Genomic DNA, 21,269 nt, shown 5'->3' with positions numbered 1-21,269 from the left:
GAGAGATTTTTCAAATTGACTGTGTGTCGGTTTTAAAAGGGCTCGCTCTCTGGTCAACATATGAAATAACAAGTGTGTGTAAAAATTTTAAGTGCTTCCCCTCTGGCAAAATATGTAATAAGTGTGTGTAAGAAATTGCAAAGCGCCCCCTTTGGCCAAAATGTATTTAAAAAATAAAATAATATGTATATAGAGATATACTTTAATAACTTGAAGTGAATAATGAAGATTGAAAACAATTACAAACAAAAAACTAAATTAAAAAAATAACTAAAACTTACCTTTTTTTAAATTTGCATTGTATGTATATATTATTAATGTTGTAAATACACATTTTTATACATCTTGAAAGGGTGGTCCTAAAGAGGTAGGCCTTTTTTGAAGGTCCAAGAGGGTAACAAATACAAAAAAATGTGTGTGTGTGCGTGTGCTTGTGCGCGCGTGCGTGTGTGTGCGTGTGTGTGTGTGTGTGTAAGTGTGTGTGTGTTTTTGTGTGTATTTGGCTTTGAGGATGATCAAAATTAAATGTAGGCCTGTAGGACCATTGGACCATATGTCACATGTCTCATAAGTCCTTATGTTATGCAAACAAGTAAGTGTGTGTGAGTGTGTGTGTGTGTGTGTGTGTGTGTGTGTGTGTGTGTTTGTGTGTATTTGGCTTTGAAGATGATCAAAATTAAATGTAGGCCTGTAGGACCATTGGACCATATGTCACATGTCTCATAAGTTCTTATGTTATGCAAACACTTATGTGTTTGCATAACATAAGAATGTTTTTTACATATAACAAAACATTCATCCACAATAAGATGGACCTGTTATTATTTTTGTGTTGTTGTACATTCAGTATTTTAAGTGATGTGCACGCCAGCTTTTTGAGGGATCGCTTGTGCACGCCAGTTTTCCGAGACTCTGTATTTAGTTAGCGCAGGCAGCATGAAGCAGGGCTTTTATTGTGAAGATAGGAAATGTGCAGTCGGCCTTTAGAGTTTTGACGGAAGGTACGGCGCGAGAGTCTGTTGAAATAAAAAGTGTTTCTCGCCTTCCTCTCGGTCATATTTTCATAATAATGATCTTGCAGCAGCCAGCATCATCTCACAAGACCCTCCGGTACCGTGAATGTCATTTAAGTGACGTCTTGGTGAAGATTGATGATCACTAATTTTTAGGTCTATTTTTTTTTCAAGCCTGGCTGGAGATCGACTGACACACCCCCCGCGGTCGACTGGTAGCTCGCGATCGATGTGATGGGTACCCCTGGTCTAATCAGACTGCTCTGATTTTAATTGTTGAATCTTTGACTATTTGAAGACAATCTTAGCCCATATCAATTACAGTAAACACTGCTTAGTGATATCCTTTGCACGGATATATGTGTACACAGCTCGCATGGTAGTTCTTCACAACAAAAGGTAAATGACCAGGTTGTTTTTGTTCTGTGGCTGACCACAATGACTAAGTTTGCTTTTGGCCCCCAAATGACTGAGTTCAAATTCTCCTGGCTTAGATAATCATGTGTAATGTATATATTTTATAAGCTGTCAATATTTAAAAGTTTTTTTATTCAGAATTAGTAATATAATTATAAAAACAGTAAAAAAAAAAAAAGAAAATAAAAAAAATGCTGGCTTCTGCTGGAGAGACCTGTGTTTGCTAGCTTGAGCACCCCCACTTCTCCCTGTGTGGCGAGTCAGAGAACTGCTGAGGCATTAAACTACAAATTGATAATATATCGCCCACCACCTTGAGGTAAGAGGTACTTGGTGCCTCAAGACCTGCCTTTTCCACGTGGCAACAAGCATGCGCAATACACACTGTGTGTAGCCGTGGAGGCACCGCCTGTGTCTGCCTCACTTCTCATCTGCTGCATTGTTTTGATCAGAAAACATGGAATTTCCGCGATTTTGACCATGAAAAATATCAAAATATACAGGAACCACACCAAAATCACATAGAAAGCATAAACCAAAAGAGAAAGAATTAAAACTTATTTTAATTTATTACTTCGTTTTGTGGAGTCGCGGGGGGGCGCTGGCGCCAATCTCAGCTACAATCGGGCGGAAGGTGGTGTACAGCCTGGACAAGTCTCCACCTCATCGCAGGGCCAACAAAGATAGACAGACAGCATTCACACACTAGGGCCAATTTAGTGTTGCCAATCAACCTATCCCCAGGTGCATGTCTTTGGAAGTGGGAGGAAGCCGGAGTACACACGCATTCACAGGGAGAAAATGCAAACTCCACACAGAAAGATCCCGAGCCTGGGATTGAACCCAGGACTGCAGGACATTTGTTTTGTGAGGCAGACGCACTAACCTCTCTGCCACAGTGAAGCCTTTTATATATATATATATATATATATATATATATATATATATATATATATATATATATATATATATATATATATATATGTGTGTGTGTGTGTGTGTGTGTGTATATGTGTATATATATATATATATATATATATATATATATATATATATATATATATATATATATATATATATATATATATATATGGGCTTCACGGTGGAAGAGGGGTTAGTGCCTCTGCCTCACAATACGAAGTAGTCCTGGGTTCAATCCAGGGATCTTACTGTGTGGAGTTTGCATGTCCTCCCCGTGAATTCGTGGGTTAACTCCGGGTACTCCGGCTTCCTCCTACTTCCAAAGACATGCACCTGAGTGTAGGTTGATTGGCAACACGAAATTGGCCCTAGTGTGTGAATGTGAGTGTGAATGTTGTCCGTCTATCTGTGTTGGCCCTGTGATGATGTGGCGACTTGTCCAGGGTGTACCCCGCCTTCCGCCCGATTGTAGCTGAGATAGGCACCAGCGTCCCAGCGACCCCAAAGGAAATAAGCCGTAGAAATGGATGGATGGATGGATGGATATATATATATATATATATATATATATATATATATATGGTGGAGGACAACGACTCATAGAAAAGACGGAACACTTCCTAAGAAGGATGTGGTGGAAAGCACACTTTTTCCTCCACCTTCAAACAAAATGAACGCAAAAGGAAACTTACGGATTCAAATCTACCAAGAACCCACCCACAGTCAAGGAATTAAAAGACTTTGAGAACGACATGCTCAAAATGATACAATCAGTCAAATTTAAGCCGGCCCGCAACCCATTCCTCACCAAGCTGAAAAATGACACGGAGCGCATCAAGAAAGTAAGCAACCTCATCAAAGCCGCCGATAAAACCACAAACTTCTACAGAATGGACATACGAGAACATAAAACGTTACTAGACAAAAGCATCACCAAATCATACAAAAAAGCGCAACCCAACACTTTACAGAACATCCACCTAGAAAACAAGCGGATCGCAACCGAACTGGACATTGAGGACAGGGTGGATGCCACAGCCAACAAAGAAGCCTTCATCACATTGAAGGACCACAAACCCAACTTCGCAAATAACCCAACATGCCGACTAATAAACCCAACTAAATCTGAAATAGGAAAAATCAGCAAAATAATCCACGACAGAATCAACAAAAAAATCAAGGACAAAACACCACTCAACCAATGGAGAAATACAGCAGCAGTAATCAAATGGTTTAACAACATCCAAGACAAACAACAACACAACTTCGACATCGAAGAATTTTACCCTTCTATCACGCAAGACCTACTGACCAAAGCACTAAACTTCGCCTCGGACTACGACTCAATCACAGGCAACGAAAGAAACATCATCATCCACGCAAAGAACTCCATACTCATCCACAACAGTACACCATGGCAAAAAAAGAACAATTCAACATTTGATGTTACTATGGGGAGTTTTGACGGAGCAGAAACGTGCAAACTCGTTGGGAGTTTCCTCCTCTCGCAGCTTGCTAGCCTCAACCTGAACCTTGGTATTTACCGTGATGACGGACTAGCAGTGTGCCAAAACTTCAAAGAAAACGGCCTACGGATCACGATTGAAGCCAACAAGCAAACCGTCAACTTCCTCGACGTCACTTTCAACCTGAGAAACAACAGCTACCAACCATTCACGAAACCCAACACAACACTCCAATACATGCACCATGACAGCAACCACCCACCCACCACCACGAAAAGACTACCTACCGGAATTAATAAAAGGCTATCGATGCTGTCATCTAGCAAAGCTGAATTCGAACAAGCAACCCCCCCGTACCAGAAAGCACTTGATGAAAGCGGATACAACTTCACCCTCACCTATGAACCCACTCCAGGAAACCAACCAAAAAAGAGCAGAAAACGAAACAACATTATCTGGTACAATCCGCCATTCAGCAAAAACGTCTCAACCAACATCGGCCACAAGTTCCTCACTCTGATCGACAAACACTTCCCCGAAGGCAACACCCTAAGAAAAATATTCAACAAGAACTACATTAAATTGAGCTACAGCTGTATGAATAACATGCAACAAATAATTTCAAACCACAACAAAGCAATTGCAAAAGGACTGCCCACCTCCAGACTAAACGACTCTGAAACCAATAAGGAATGTAACTGTCGCAAGAAACCTGATTGCCCTCTCAACGGAGGGTGCTTACAGACATCAGTCGTTTACCAAGCAAAGGTAACACGCAAGGACATTAACACATCCGACACGTACGTAGGATTAACCGAAGGAGCGTTCAAAACAAGATGGAATAATCACAACGCCTCCTTTAGAAACCAGGCTTTGCGGAATTCTACAGAACTCAGCAAGCACATTTGGAACCTCAAAGACAATAATGTTGAATATTCAATAACATGGCAAATTCTTGCATCCAGCACACCTTACAACAGTGGTAATAAAAGATGCAACCTATGCTTAAAAGAGAAACTGTTTATTATATATCATCCAGATCTATCATCCCTCAACAAGCGCAGTGAAATCATTTCAACATGGCGCCACAGACGGAAACACCTCCTAGGTAACACATGAGCCATGAGAGTCTCGGAAAGCTGGCGTGCACAAGTGATGTGCACACCAGCTTTCTGAGGGATCGCTTGTGCAGGCCAGTTTTCCGAGACTCTGTATTTAGTTATCGCAGGCAGCATGAAGCAGGGCTTTTATTGTGAAGATGGGAAATGTGCAGTCGGTCTTTAGAGTTTTGACGGAAGGTACGGCGCGAGAGTCTGTTGAAATAAAAAGTGTTTCTCGCCTTCCTCTCGGTCATTTTTAATAATAATGATCTTGCAGCAGCCAGCGTCATCTCACAAGACCCTCCGGTACTGTGAATGTCATTTAAGTGACGTCTTGGTGAAGATTGATGATCACTAATTTTTAGGTCTATTTTTTTTAAAAGCCTGGCTGGAGATCGACTGACACACTCCCCACGGTCGACTGGTAGCTCGCGATCGACGTAATGGGCACCCCTGGTCTACAGTATGGGGCGGTTTAGCTCGGTTGGTAGAGTGGCTGTGCCAGCAACTTGAGGGTTGCAGGTTTGATTCCCGCTTCTGCCAACCTAGTCACTGCCGTTGTGTCCTTGGGCAAGACACTTTACCCACCTGCTTCCAGTGCCACCCACACTGGTTTGAATGTAACTTAGATATTGGGTTTCACTATGTAAAGCGCTTTGAGTCACTTGAGAAAAAGCGCTATATAAATATACTTCTCTTGTTACCTTATTTGAATTTGACTTTATTAAATGTATTTATATTATCATTTGGTGAAACCGGGCTGGAGTAGGAGGGGATAGAAAGAGAAAAAAAGGAAGACAGAGGGGGAAATTGTGGGGATAAGAGGGGGATTAGATAGAGAGACAAAAACAACAACAGCAAACACAACAATAACAAAAAAAACAACAATAGAACAACACCAGCACATAGGATGTGTACAAATATGATCGTAAAAGTGATAGCAAAGAAGCAGTTAGCGAAATAAATAATAATATAGAAATGCCAATGAGCATTTTTACACTACAACTGGAGCAATACAAATACCAATAGAAAAAGCGCCATTGATCATGAACAATACCAATAGTTTACTTCTTGTTGCGATCTGTGGCTCAGATCTTCACGTGTTTGTTTTTTCATTCTCAGTCTGACCCGTTTATTTCCTGTTTTTGTCCATCACTATGGTTACACATCAGTCCACCTGTTAGTCTCGCCCCGCACACCTGCTACTAATTTTCACCCTCCTATTTAAGCTCACCTTTTCTGTTTACTCATTCTCGGATCCTAATTTGCCCACGCGCATCAGTGACGACTCTCATCATTCGTATGTATTTTCTCGCTAGCTCTCACGCCAAGCCACTTTATTGTCTAGCTTTCATGCTAAATGTTTTATTTACTCTTTTGTGTCCTCGTACCAAGTACTAGTTTTCCTTGTTTTATCCTAGCTTTCACGCTAGCGTCTTTTGTTTACTTTTTCTCTGTACACCAGTATTTTTGTTCATAGACTTTTGTTATTAAATACCCTTTATCTTACCTATGCTGTGTTCTGCTTCGACGCATCCACGGGAAAACCACACCGGCATTACAATGCCGAAGAAGAGTCTTCACAGTAGGATCCGAGCATTAAAAAGTTTTTCCGCGTCTGGCAACCACGAGGAGACCTTCGACGAAGGCACATGGAGGGTATTCCGAGCGATGGAGGCTGAAACTCTCCGATGCAATCCAGACGAAAGCATGATGTGGGACCTGGAGGGAAAACTGGTTCCGATCGATGCTTCCGGGAGCGGTGAGTTTCCCTCCCGCAGCGCTCGCGCTCGTCCGCGTAGGCGGAAGCCGCGAAGTATGGCTTCGTCGGGCGACAGAGACTTGCCCACTCCATGTCTCCCTCCTCACGAACACAGCAACCTACAGTCAGCACACAAGACCCCTACACCATTGTTTGGGGACCCAATAACACACTTTGCTAACAGTTTTACCGACTGGGCAAATTCCCAACTTGTGTCCCGCGCAGATGACGTCATTTCGTCGACGCCCCCCGGTAACGCAAGCCCGTCCTCCGATGATGACGTCATCAACAAGGAATTTTTGGGGGAAGATTCGTTTTCTCAGCCATTTTCAAATGACAATAACATTAATAATAATATACAAAAGTATCAGGATATTTTTTCTTATTATTCTAGTCAACCTCAGTCACCTAGTTTTTCTTCTAACCCACCGTTTAAACCTCATTCTCTGCCCAAGTCCAAGGTTTTTTCTCCCTTTTCAAAGGGACACTCTGGACAATATAGAGGGGAGGGGTCTGCCCGCCTACAAACCTCCCACCACCCTCCCTTATGGTCAGTCCCTGACCACAGGGAACGGGTCTGGGATTCCCGTCTGGAGGGGGGGGCTATGGCCTATAGCTGTGTTGCGGAGGTAGGGCAGACGCTACCTGTTCTTAAAACTGCTAAACAAAAACCTCCATGTAGGCCACCTTTACCTGTTTTTCGGCCCGCTAAACGCTTAGCTCCTCCTAGTAGACCTCCTCCACCTGTGTTCTCCCCGGTCAAGTCACGCCCTCTTAGACCTCCTCCACCTGTGTTCCGTCTGTGCCCTAGTTCTAGTTTTAGTCACAGTCTCTCTCAGAGTTCGAGTCCCAGCCTTCTTCGTAGCCCATGCTCTAGTCCTACTCGTAGACCGACTTGTAGACTGAGTCGTAGTCCAAGTCCTGGTCCGAGTTTCCGTTCTGATTCTAGTTGTAGTCCTAGTCTTTCTCGTAGTCGTCGTAGTCCTAGTTCCACTCGTAGACTGATCCGTAGTCCGAGTCCTGTTTCGAGTCCGGTCCCGAGTCTTGTTTCTTGCCTTTGTAATATTAGTACTGATTCCCCTCGTGGTCTTAGTCCGAACCCTAGTCCTTACCCAAGTTCTTGTCCGAGCCCCAGTGTTACTGTAAGTCCTAGTCTTTGTCCTAGTCCTTGCCCGAGCACCAGTTTGATTGTTAGTCCCAGTCCTTGCCCAAGCCCTAGTTTGACCGTTTGTCCTAGTTTTTGCCCAAGCCCTGGTATGACTGTAAGTCCTGGTCATTGCCCAAGCCCTTCTCAAAGCACTAGTGTGATTGTAAGTCCTGGTCCTCTCTCAAGTCCTTGCCCGAGTCCTAGTGTTTGTCTTATCACTCATCATAGTCCTAGTCCTGCTCACAGCCAGTCCCCTAGTTCTCCTCGGCAGACCCCTGTGCCTGCTCCTCGGCTGAAGCCGACTCCTGCTCCTCGGCTGAAGCCGACACCTGCTCCTCGGCTGAGGCCGACACCTGCTCCTCGGCTGAAGCCGACACCTGCTCCTCGGCTGAAGCCGACACCTGCTCCTCGGCTGAAGCCGACACCTGCTCCTCGGCTGAAGCCGACACCTGCTCCTCGGCTGAAGCCGACACCTGCTCCCAGTCTGGTTCTCACACCAGCACATGACTCTGGCCTGGTTTTCACGCCAGAATTAGACTCTGGCCTGGTTTTCACGCCAGAATTAGACTCTGGCCTGGTTTTCACGCCAGAATTAGACTCTGGCCTGGTTTTCACGCCAGAATTAGACTCTGACCTGGTTTTCACGCCAGAATTAGACTCTGACCTGGTTTTCACGCCAGAATTAGACTCTGACCTGGTTTTCACGCCAGAATTAGACTCTGACCTGGTTTTCACGCCAGAATTAGACTCTCGCCTGGTTTTCACGCCAGAATTAGACTCTCGCCTGGTTTTCACACCAGAAAATGTTTCTAGCCTTGTTCTCACGCCAGCACAAACTCCAAGGCTGGAGCCCACTCCGGTACCAGCTCCGTGCCGCCAAGCACCGGTGCCAGCTCCGTGCCGCCAAGCACCGGTGCCAGCTCCGCGCCGCCAAGCACCGCCGACGACGGGGCTGGAGCCCACACCAGCGCCGACGACGGGGCTGGAGCCCACACCAGCGCCGACGACGGGGCTGGAGCCCACACCAGGGCCGACGACGGGGCTGGAGCCCACACCAGCGCCGACGACGGGGCTGGAGCCCACACCAGCGCCGACGACTACGCCTGCATTCACGTCTGACGACTCCGGCGGCTCCCAGGCCGCCTCCGACGACTCCGGCGGCTCCCAGGCCGCCTCCGACGACTCCGGCGGCTCCCAGGCCGCCTCCGACGACTCCGGCGGCTCCCAGGCCGCCTCCGGCGGCTCCCAGGCCGCCTCCGACGACTCCGACGGCTCCTGCGGCTCCCAGGCCGCCTCCGACGACTCCTGCGGCTCCCAGGCCGCCTCCGACGACTCCTGCGGCTCCCAGGCCGCCTCCGACGCCTTCTTCGGCTGCAGCACCCGCATCATCCTCGCCAGCTGCACTCGGGCCTGCTTTGGCTGCAGTCCCCGCACCCTCGTCTGCTGCTTCCAAGCCTGCTGGGATTTCGGTGCTGAGGCGTCGTCCACCACGTCGACCACGGGCGTGGCCTCTGCGAGGTCATCCTCCTCGCCAGATACTCCCTCCTCCATGTCTGCCACGGATGTGGCCGTGCCCGGGTCGTCCGCCTCGCCGGGCACCTCATCCTGCGAGGCGGCCACTAATGTGGCCTTTTCGAGGTCGCCCGCCAAAACTTTTTCGGCAGCAGCGTTCCACCCGCCGCCGCCACATGATGTGTCCTCGGTGGATTCGGGGACATGCGATCTGGCGACCCTCCACCGTGGCCTCCCTCCGCCCTCCCTTCGTTTGTGAACTTTCTGGTTTTGGGGAGGGGGTTCAAGTTTTTGTTTGTTTTTTAAGACATCTGGTATCTGTCTTTTGTTGGGGGGGAATACTGTTGCGATCTGTGGCTCAGATCTTCACGTGTTTGTTTTTTCATTCTCAGTCTGACCCGTTTATTTCCTGTTTTTGTCCATCACTATGGTTACACATCAGTCCACCTGTTAGTCTCGCCCCGCACACCTGCTACTAATTTTCACCCTCCTATTTAAGCTCACCTTTTCTGTTTACTCATTCTCGGATCCTAATTTGCCCACGCGCATCAGTGACGACTCTCATCATTCGTATGTATTTTCTCGCTAGCTCTCACGCCAAGCCACTTTATTGTCTAGCTTTCATGCTAAATGTTTTGTTTACTCTTTTGTGTCCTCGTACCAAGTACTAGTTTTCCTTGTTTTATCCTAGCTTTCACGCTAGCGTCTTTTGTTTACTTTTTCTCTGTACACCAGTATTTTTGTTCATAGACTTTTGTTATTAAATACCCTTTATCTTACCTATGCTGTGTTCTGCTTCGACGCATCCACGGGAAAACCACACCGGCATTACAATGCCGAAGAAGAGTCTTCACACTTCTATTATCAACAATACAGTTGTTCAAATGCAACAATACAAATACATAATGATAACTATCATTCCATCCATCCATTTTCTATCGCTTTTTCCCTTTGGAGTCACGGGGGGTGCTAGTGCCTATCTCAGCTACAATCGGGCGGAAGGCGGCGTACACCCTGGACAAGTCGCCAACTCATCACAGGGCCGACACAGACAGACAGACAACATCCACACTCACATTCACACACTAGGGCCAATTTAGTGTTGCCAATCAACCTATCCCCAGGTGCATGTCTTTGGAAGTGGGAGGAAGCCGGAGTACCCGGAGGGAACCCACGCATTCACGGGGAGAACATGCAAACTCCACACAGAAAGATCCCAGGATTGAACCCAGGACTACTCTGAACCTTCGTATTGTGAGGCAGATGCACTAACCCCTTTTCCACCGTGAAGCCAAATGATAACTAGGGAGATGAAAAAAGAAAAAAACAAAAGGAATACCGATAGATGGAGGGGAAGAGAGAGAGGCAATCTATATTAATCTTGTAGATTGTTATAGTAACAATGGATTAAGATTTGTCAGTGTGCCATGTGTTACCCAGTTTCCCCAAGGGCAACAACGTTAATATATGTTTGATGAAACGTGATTATGTGCATGAGTGTATGTATGTATATGTACCTCTATATGTACAGAATGTGTATATGTATGTTTGTACAGTGAATGTATATGTACAGTATGTGCATGTTTGTACCGTGAATGTGCGTGTAGATCAGGGGTGCCCATTACGTCGATCGCGAGCTACCAGTCGACCGCGGGGGGTGTGTCAGTCGATCTCCAGCCAGGCTTTTAAAAAAAATAGACCTAAAAATTAGTGATCATCAATCTTCACCAAGACGTCACTTAAATGACATTCACGGTACCGGAGGGTCTTGTGAGATGACGCTGGCTGCTGCAAGATCATTATTATTAAAATATGACCGAGAGGAAGGCGAGAAACACTTTTTATTTCAACAGACTCTCGCGCCGTACCTTCCGTCAAAACTCTAAAGACCGACTGCACATTTCCTATCTTCACAATAAAAGCCCTGCTTCATGCTGCCTGCGCTAACTAAATACAGAGTCTCGGAAAACTGGCGTGCACAAGCGATCCCTCAGAAAGCTGGCGTGCACATCACTTGTGCACGCCAGCTTTCCGAGACTCTTATTTTGTTAGCGCAGGCAGCATGAAGCAGGGCTTTTATTGTGAAGATAGGAAATGTGCAGTCGGCCTTTAGAGTTTTGACGGAAGGGACGGCGCGAAAGTCTGTTGAAATAAAAAGTGTTTCTCGCCTTCCTCTCTGTCATTTTTTCATAATAATGAACTGGCAGCAGCCAGCGTCATCTCACAAGACCCTCGGGTGCCGTGAATGTCAATCAAGTAAGCTACGGAATTTGCCGCCAATGTTTTTCTTGTAAAGTGTATGGAAGCTGGATGAATTAGATGCCAAAAACCAACCACTTTCATGTGGTATTGTACAGAAAGGACAACTTTTTTTCTCCTCCATTTGAAAATGTGGGCGTTATCATCATTACTGTCTGATTCCAATCAATGCAAGTCATTAGAATCAGGTAATACACCAACTTATATTCTTGTCTTTGTGAAAGAAAGACATCTATATGTGTTACACATGCTTGTATTATCATTAAACACATTTAACTTGTTTACAAAAATGTCTCTTTCATAAATAAATAAATATAAATGATATATAAATGAGGTAGATCCCCTCGAGTTGGTCAATTGAAAAGTAGCTTGCCTGCAGAAAAAGTGTGGGCACCCCTGGTGTAGATGGACAAACTTGGAGTACGTAGGTATGTACTGTATTTGTGTATGTATGTGGGAGCGTAGGTACCTATGTATGTATGTTTGTGTGTATGAATAACGGTGTGTGTGTGTGTGTGTGTGTGTGTGTGTGAGTATATGTGTGTTTGTATGTACAATATATTTGACTCCCAGTGTGCGTGGGAGCCAGAGTACGGCCCCAGCCGCCCAGAGAGCCCAACACAAACAGCAGGTGTGGCGCCCAGGGAACCAGGGACCACCGGCCCCACGCAGCCAGGCCGGCCAGCGACGGGAACACCAGAGCCCGGCCCACCGCGCCGCCCGGAAGAGCCAGCAGCAGGCCGCAGACAAGATGCGCACGGCAGAGGACAGGGCATGAGAGAAGTAGCGGACGGCCGGACCCCAATCCAGCGAGAGACAATCCCGCACACGGGCAGAAAGGCGGGACGCCCCCGCCCGGGGTAACCCAGAGACTCCATTACAATCATTTTTATAGTTTGAAAATATCCAGCGGGCCGCTTTGAATTGTTAATTATGTTGTATTATGCCTAGGTTACTGTTAATGCTGTTTTGCAAGACCTGTGTCACGTGACTTCAAACTGGACACCTCATTGGCTGGTTTTGTGTCACACTTGGATGAAGTCTTGTCTGTGTTTTGTCTGGTTTCAGGTTGTGTTGTCCTGTTTTTTTGTATCTTCTTGTGCATACCTCCAGCGTTTTTTTGCCACAGTCTTGTCCACAGCCATAGCCATGTTTGGTGTAACCTTTTGGATCGTTGGGAGAGTTTTGGTTCGTAACCTTTTCAGGTAAAGTTTAGCTACATAGTATTGCCTGCATTGAAGTGCTTTTTGTAGTATTTGGTTTCTTAGAAAGTTTTTCCCTACGTACTGAACCGATTTGAGTTTGTCAATAATTTTGTAAATTTAGTGGTCAGGTTAGATCAGTATTAAGTTTTGTTTCTCCCGTTTTGGATCCCTTCCCTTGTTATAAATAAAGAACTGCTTCTGAAATCCTACGCTTGTGTTCAGAGTCCAATTCGAGTTGTGACATTTTGAGACCGAATCGATTGCTTCTGAATTGATTTACAAGAAGCGCCGTGACCCGAGAGAAATGAGCAATAGAAAATGGATGGATGGAGTCTTGCATTTTGAAACAGCTATTTTTTTTTTGCACTGAATTTTGTAAAATTAATTTTAGAACAGAACAGAATCAGCACCTCCAAGTCCGAGTCCATGGTTCTCGCCCGGAAAAGGGTGGAATGCCAACTCCGGGTTGGGGAGGAGACCCTGCCCCAAGTGGAGGAGTTCAAGTACCTAGGAGTCTTGTTCACGAGTGAGGGAAGAGTGGATCGTGAGATCGACAGGCGGATCGGTGCGGCGTATTCAGTAATGCGGACGTTGTACCGATCCGTTGTGGTGAAGAAGGAGCTGAGCCGGAAGGCAAAGCTCTCAATTTACCGGTCGATCTACGTTCCCATCCTCACCTATGGCCATGAGCTTTGGGTCATGACCGAAAGGATAAGATCACGGGTACAAGCGGCCGAAATGAGTTTCCTCCGCCGTGTGGCGGGTTTCTCCCTTAGAGATAGGGTGAGAAGTTCTGCCATCCGGGAGGAGCTCAAAGTAAAGCCGCTGCTCCTTCACATCGAGAGGAGCCAGATGAGGTGGTTTGGGCATCTGGTCAGGATGCCACCCGAACGCCTCCCTAGGGAGGTGTTTAGGGCACGTCCAACCGGTAGGAGGCCACGGGGAAGACCCAGGACACGTTGGGAAGACTATGTCTCCCGGCTGGCCCGGGAACGCCTCAGGATCCCCCGGGAAGAGCTAGACGAAGTGGCTGGGGAGAGGGAAGTCTGGGTTTCCCTGCTTAGGCTGTTGCCCCCGCGACCTGACCTCGGATAAGCGGAAGATGATGGATGGATGATGGATGGATAATTTTAGAACAATTAATTAATTTTCAATGAAATTGTCAGCATAGTTTGATGGAAAAAAATTCAGTTTGTAAAATTCTAATGCAAAAAAATCAGTTACATAAATTCAGTTTCCAACAAAAAGTTTTGTATTACAGACACAAATTAACCTCCATTCTATCATCTAGCGTCATGGTAAAGTATTGCAAATAAGCCTCAATGTATCTGGATGTCGATCGAGTCTTGCTATGTCATCAACCCTTGCCGTTTGCCAGCAGTGAATAAGGCAGATGCGACAAATATTTGTTTACTTTCAAGATGAAGTCACTCTTTTAATGTATATTTTTGGTCCGTCTTTATTAAGAAGAATAACTTTTTGAAAGATAAGGTGTTTGGTGAAATATGCAACTGCTATCGCATCAGCTTGCGGTATGTAAAATGTGTTTGATTGTGTATTTTTGTTTGAATCCAGTATTTACGTAGAATAGCAAAGGTTTGAAGTCTCACTGAACCACCAGTGTGATTGTAATGAAAAACAATATTTACGCTCATTCCTAACATTTGTACGCCTCTCTTGGTTTCTGGTCTGCGAGCTCATTTCGCTTCAAAGGACGTACTTTGTCCTTCCTCCCTACCTGACGGATTATTGCTTGTATTCTGATATTTGGCTTCTTCTCGAAAGTGGAAAGCAGTGGTGATCAACCCAGCCAAGATAGATGGCATGCAAACTATCTGAGTACAAAAGAGGCTTAAATCTTCCTGCAAAAAGCAAATATGAGCAAAAAAATTAAACTATGTAATGCAAAAAAAACCTATACTTTATCAAAAACAGATGTGTCAAAAGATATCAAGCATTATATGTTGGTAATGTTCCCAGACATATCAAACTATTGTGCTCCAGACAAATTCCACACGACAAAACAGATCAAGACTCCCCTGGATAAATATATATCGTTTTTGCTCCGGTCAGGTTGCATTTTATGATTTAACTTTGAGTCTACTGCCATGTTTGTTGCTGTGGCATGCGCTTGTTTACAAGTCACATTCTTTTCCTGTCTTTATAAAAATACAACTATCGATGTCACCATTGTGTATGTCCTGAGAGTTTCATTCATGATTGTTGCCTTTGGTAAAAACTTAATTCATTTAGGTTTTGCCCACATTTGCTTTCTTTTATTTAGACCTGCCGAGTTGGTGTATTTCATAAACATGTGTTAGCACGTGTTTAAGAAATACAAATAATATCAAGATAATATTTTTAAATGGGTAAAAATAAACGTTGTGAGTACAGCAAAAGCCAGAAGTTTGGACACACCTTCTCATTCAAAACGCGACTGATGGTCCCAACCAGGGGCGTCACTAGACCTAATACTGTACTGGGGCACACCTGGGGCACAAATAATTCATGTGAGCGTGCAAAGCGCGCAAGCAAAAACATTTTTAGCAATTATTTATCATAAAAATACATAAATAGTGCTTTAAACTAGGAAATCGTATCAGATGATGTTGTATGGATCTTTGATTAACCACCTGAAATTAACTAATGCATTTGACCTACTTGTGTACTTTTTTACTCCAGACTTCTAAACTGCTACTGGTAAAAGCAAAAAGGAAGAGCAATGAATCTTTTTCAAATATATATTGCAGTAATCATCTGCAAATTTAACATCTACAAAAGTAAAACAAAAAATAAAGCACCCCTACATCTCTGGGTTCTTTTGTATTATTTAATTTCCATTCATGGCAATGTGGCTAATCCTATTTCAGATACACAAAACTATAAAATATACACAAAACAATAAAGCCACAGTAGTAGAATAAATGAACAACTGTTGTGTGTCTGTTCAGGGAATCATTTTCTGAGAAGTAAACTGTAACGTCTCCTTTTCATTTTTGCAAAGTGGTCAATCACTCTGGACAGACATGGAAATATTACAGTAACTGTTATACAGTTGACCAGTGGTTCCAACTGCTGGGTCCTGACATAAAAGTGGATTGTGTGTCATTTTCAGTGAGTCGCACTCACATGTGTGCATGAAAAAAAAAAAGTTTAGGGAGAAAAAAATCAAATTGTGGCAACAAAACCAGATTATTTTAGCCTTTTTTCTAGTGACTATTAGTGAGTATTTTAGCAAAAGGCAAACCGACTAACAAGTTGGAGGAGGACTCAGGACAGACATGGAAATATATTTAAAAACAATCTAAATGGGGCAACAAAACCAAATATTTTCAGCCATCTTTCTGAAAACTGTTACCATTTTTTTCTGGAAACAAAACCAGATGCTTTAGCTGTAGCCATTTTTCTGGTGACAAAACAAGATTATTTTAGTCAAAGTCACACCGATTAACAAGACAAGTCTACTGTGCTATTTTTCTGTGAAATAAACTTGAATGATTTAAAAATGTGGCTCACGACTTGATGAAATGGAAAAATGTTTTTCTTCCTAAAGATAAAGCATTTGAGAAGCACTCAACTCACACATGCTTACTCCAAATCATCATTGATGCAGAACCAGCAGACAATAACCAACATTATGTTTCATGTTGATTGGAAATTCCCCTGAATGCTCGTACAGCAAATGAATATGTTTGTCTTGATACAAGGAAGAACGTTAGCTAACTTAGCATCAACTTAAGACAATGATGTTGCCTAGCTAGCTAGGACTTCACTTACATCTCTCATTCCTTGCTGCTTCTTCTCTGCTGCGGGCGAATAACTTTCTTAAATCCATCTAGGAGTTACAGTTTGAGTCAAATCAAAATCAAAATATTGTAATTAGCAAATTGTTATTGGCTAACGTCACCTACCTCACGCAGTGATTCGAATCCCCCCTCTCTCTCTCTTTCTCTCTCTCAACCGAAGTCTCATCCACACGTGAATAAATTACCATATTAAGTAGCCATGTGCTCACTGTTTCGTGGAGTGAATACAGTAGCAATCAATTACCATACTAAGTAGTATGTGCGCTGTTTTCTATGTTATGTAGACTTAAAACTCTGAAGCGTTTTTTTTTTATTGGTGAAATTTTTACTGGGGCACTGCAGATCAACAGTGGGGCATGTGCCCCAGGGAAATATGTCTGGCGACGCCCCTGGTCCCAACCCCATTGATAAAGCAATAAATTCCACTAATAAACCCTGATAAGGCACACTTGTGAAGTGTGACTGTAGTCACACTTCACAGTGACTACCTCTTGAAGCTCATCGAGAGCGTGCAAAGCAGTAATCAGAGCAAAGGGTGGCTATTTTGAAGAAACTACAATATAAAACATGTTTTTTAGTTATTTCACCTTTCAATTACATAACTCCACATGTGTTCATTGATAGTGTTGATGCCTTCAGTGACAACGTACAATGTAAATAGTCATGAAAATAAAATAAATTTGTGTCCAAATGTTTGGCATGTACTGTATATCAAACAAACTTTTAACAAAGCGTTCACTGCAAACTCATTAATTTTTTGACTCTGCTCTCTTGGACTGGAGTGTGTACTGCATGCTTTTCTCTTCATCATTTCGTAAAATTTCGCACTCTTTTGACCTTTGTCATTACCTCTCGAGGAACTCTGAAGAAAAGTTTATTCTTTTCGGAATTTGAACGATTCGTACAGCCGAAAAGAACAGAGGCAAAAGGGATTTTTTTTTGTAGCGCCTAGTACCCATTGAGAAAAAGAACTGACATGACGTGACGACAGTAAAATCAAAGAAATACAGTACCTCTTGGTTGACATGAATGCGCAAAACCAAGTAGAAAAGGCAAAAACACGGGCGGAGGAGGGATATTCAAATTGAGACTAAGTGGGCTTTTGAACCTTGCCGCACTTCCTTTTGTGGCCATTTGCTGCTTGTGACTGGGTTCTAACCCAAGCACCAACCATTCCCAAAACTAATAAATAATATATTTGGGGCCTGATAGTGGGTAAAGCTAGGACACTTGACACAATGAGGAAACAGAATACGTTATGGGGGAGTTACCAGACAATTTATATCGCGCTCGCGTCGTTGTTGCATTTTCGTTGATGGTGACATCACATATATTAAAACAAGGATACATTGCAAGTACGACATGAAAAGACAGATATGGCAGGAAAGATATAGCTGTCCGTTCATAGCACTCTTAAATACTAGATTCACTTTTGACCATATATGTGTCCACAGTCGTCTTGGCTCTGAGTGGTGTTTGTTACTGGGGTATGTATTTGCCCTATGTGCAGCTTGAGCTATTTGCACTATTCTTGGTCAACATAGTTAAATAGAAAGTCATTCTATTCGTGCCATTGAGATAGAACACAGACAGGAGGATTAGCAAAGTGTAAGCTAATACATAAATTTCTTACCAGTGGCAATGAGTGTGGAGCCAGGGTACCACCCAGTTCGCCCCGTCCAGGTGGCTTGACCATTAAGCATTTTGAGCTTTTCAAACATTCCCTCGCTTCCCTCTGTTCCTATTTGCGTCTTGTCACTGGCCAAGTTCCTTAGCACTCGGTTTATAGAGGAAACCTGATAAGGAAAGAACAACCACAATTTTGCTGCATATTAATACATCAAAAATGGAATTTACATTACATCAAAATGTTAGTAATTTTGCATTAATAATAAGAGGTTCAACTAATGTGTTCGTTTCTATAATGCTGGTAAGTAAAAGTTTAGATATTCATATTATTTACAGATGCGGATTTAAGGAGCTTAATTTTTCATACTCATACACATTTGCACATATACAGTATGAAATTCGGTGCAAGTATTACAAGAGGCAGTGATAAATAAGCAATTTGGGGGCAGAAAAAAACCCCAATGGGGACTATTGGACCCGGTTAGCGTTCAGCAGTCTGACAGCTTCAGGTAAAAAGCTGTCTCTAGTGATTTTATTCCGTATAATCCGCAGCCGCTTGCCTGTGGAGTGCGGTTAAAAGTGCTCATGGGCCTCACACTACATGTCTACTCTGCAGGAGTCGGCAAATGTTTCGACACAGTGGCCACATTGAGTAGAAGAATATTTATATATATATATATACATATATATATATATATATATATATATATATATATATGTATATATATATATCCATCCATCATCCATCCATTTTCTTCCGCTTATCCGAGGTCGGGTCGCGGGGGCAACAGCCTAAGCAGGGAAACCCAGACTTCCCTTTCCCCAGCCACTTCGTCTAGCTCTTCCCGGGGGATCCCGAGGCGTTCCCAGGCCAGCCGAGAGACATAGTCTTCCCAACGTGTCCTGGGTCTTCCCCGTGGCCTCCTACCGGTTTGACGTGCCCTAAACACCTCCCTAGGGAGGCATTCGGGTGGCATCCTGACCAGATACCCGAACCACCTCATCTGGCTCCTCTCGATGTGGAGGAGCAGCGGCTTTACTTTGAGTTACTCCCGGATGGCAGAGCTTCTCACCCTATCTCTAAGGGAGAGCCCCGCCACACGGCGGAGGAAACTCATTTCGGCCGCTTGTACCCGTGATCTTATCCTTTCGGTCATGACCCAAAGCTCATGACCATAGGTGAGGATGGGAACGTAGATCGACCGGTAAATTGAGAGCTTTTCCTTCCGGCTCAGCTCCTTCTTCACCACAACGGATCGGTACAACGTCCGCATTACTGAAGACGCCGCACCGATCCGCCTGTCGATCTCACGATCCACTCTTCCCCCACTCGTGAACAAGACTCCTAGGTACTTGAACTCCTCCACTTGGGGCAGGGGCTCCTCCCCAACCCGGAGATGGCACTCCACCCTTTTCCGGGCGAGAACCATGGACTCGGACTTGGAGGTGCTGATTCTCATTCCGGTCGCTTCACACTCAGCTGCAAACCGATCCAGTGAGAGCTGAAAAAACCGGTCAGATGAAGCTATCAGGACCACATCATCTGCAAAAATCAGAGACCTAATCCTGCGGTCACAAAACCGGAACCCCTCAACGCCTTGACTGCGCCTAGAAATTCTGTCCATAAAAGTTATGAGCAGAATCGGTGACAAAGGACAGCCTTGGCGGAGTCCAACCCTCACTGGAAATGTGTCCGACTTACTGCCGGCAATGCGGACGAAGCTCTGACACTGGTCATACAGGGAGCGGACCGCCACAATAAGACAGTCCGATACCCCATACTCTCTGAGCACTCCCCACAGGACTTCTCCAAGTCCACAAAGCACATGTAGACTGGTTGGGCAAACTCCCATGCACCCTCAAGAACCCTGCCGAGAGTATAGAGCTGGTCCACAGTTCCACGACCAGGACGAAAACCACACTGTTCCTCCTGAATCCGAGGTTTGACTATATATATATATATATATATATATATATATATATATATATATATAAATAAATGCGATCAAAAGTCAGTCAAGTCTATTGGGTTGCTCTATTCTGCCTATAAAACCCTTAAAAAAACATTAAAAACCTCCATCAAGGTTGTATATACATGCTGTAAATATATCTAATGTAGTAAGAAGCACATTCATGTCATATTTGCATATTTTGATGATTTTAAGCATTCCGCGGCGCATTAAATTAAAAAACGCATCACAATGTTCACTTTTCCTTAGACAACATCACTGATTACTACTCACTGCAGACTTCCTTAGAGCCAACAAGTGAAATAAAAAATCACTGACTGTACAATGTCAACTGGGATGTTAGGATGTTCATATAATCCTGTTCAGATGAAGAATGACACCTAATACTCACCAAGAAAAAAGCGGTGGAACCATGCAATTTTTTTTGTGTCTTACTTACCATTTCGGAGTCTAAATAGGCTGTCAAAGTGTACCTCCGTGTTGCAATACATCTTCATCTTTCCACCATCAAGGTGTGAGGCATTAATTATGATTCAGAATAAACTTTCACGAGCTCAGAGGCAAGAAAGCAGCTCACAAGCCGATGATGTCAACATAACAGCATAAACTATTTACCTCTCTGTGATCACAGCGCCACTATAGTTAATCTGTCTGTGTTAGCGTTTATAATAACAATGTCACTAATACTTGGTTACTATTTAAATCACAGAATGTAAATGGAGTATTGTTTACGGTTTTTGGATGTTTTTTTCCGAGGCATTTATGAGCGGCATACAAAAACGCTCATTGGCTCCATTGTAAGCATACTTTTATTTATGCTTATTTACCAATTAGAATGCACTTAAAAAAAAAAAAAAAAAAAAAAAAAATCATCCGTATTCTTGTCTCTCGCAATGATTGTGAACCATAGGCACAATTCCCAAGGAAATACTGTTCCCCTTTAAAGTGTTGCTGTTGAACATGAATGCATCATTAGTTATAAACTATTAGATAATACAGTAGTTTACTTGAAAAAAAATTGCAATTACTTTTTTCATTTTTTTTGTTTAAGAATTGTGTACA

General features: G+C 43.9%; 1 protein-coding gene across 1 annotated transcript in view; it reads right to left on the bottom strand.

Moving 5' to 3' along the window:
• LOC133563514 (paired box protein Pax-6-like) overlaps positions 1-21,269 on the bottom strand; it is a 70,545-nt gene that overhangs the window by 23,697 nt on the left and 25,579 nt on the right. Inside the window, exon 5 of the mRNA XM_061917675.1 lies at positions 18,242-18,404. Within this exon, the coding sequence (XP_061773659.1) occupies positions 18,242-18,404 (163 nt within the window). The remainder of the gene's footprint in view (positions 1-18,241; positions 18,405-21,269) is intronic.

The sequence above is a fragment of the Nerophis ophidion genome, linkage group LG12, assembly GCF_033978795.1.
Source record: "Nerophis ophidion isolate RoL-2023_Sa linkage group LG12, RoL_Noph_v1.0, whole genome shotgun sequence".
NCBI lineage: Eukaryota > Metazoa > Chordata > Actinopteri > Syngnathiformes > Syngnathidae > Nerophis > Nerophis ophidion.
The sequence above is the reverse complement of the archived record's forward strand: the minus strand, read 5'-3'. Positions and strand labels throughout refer to the sequence as shown.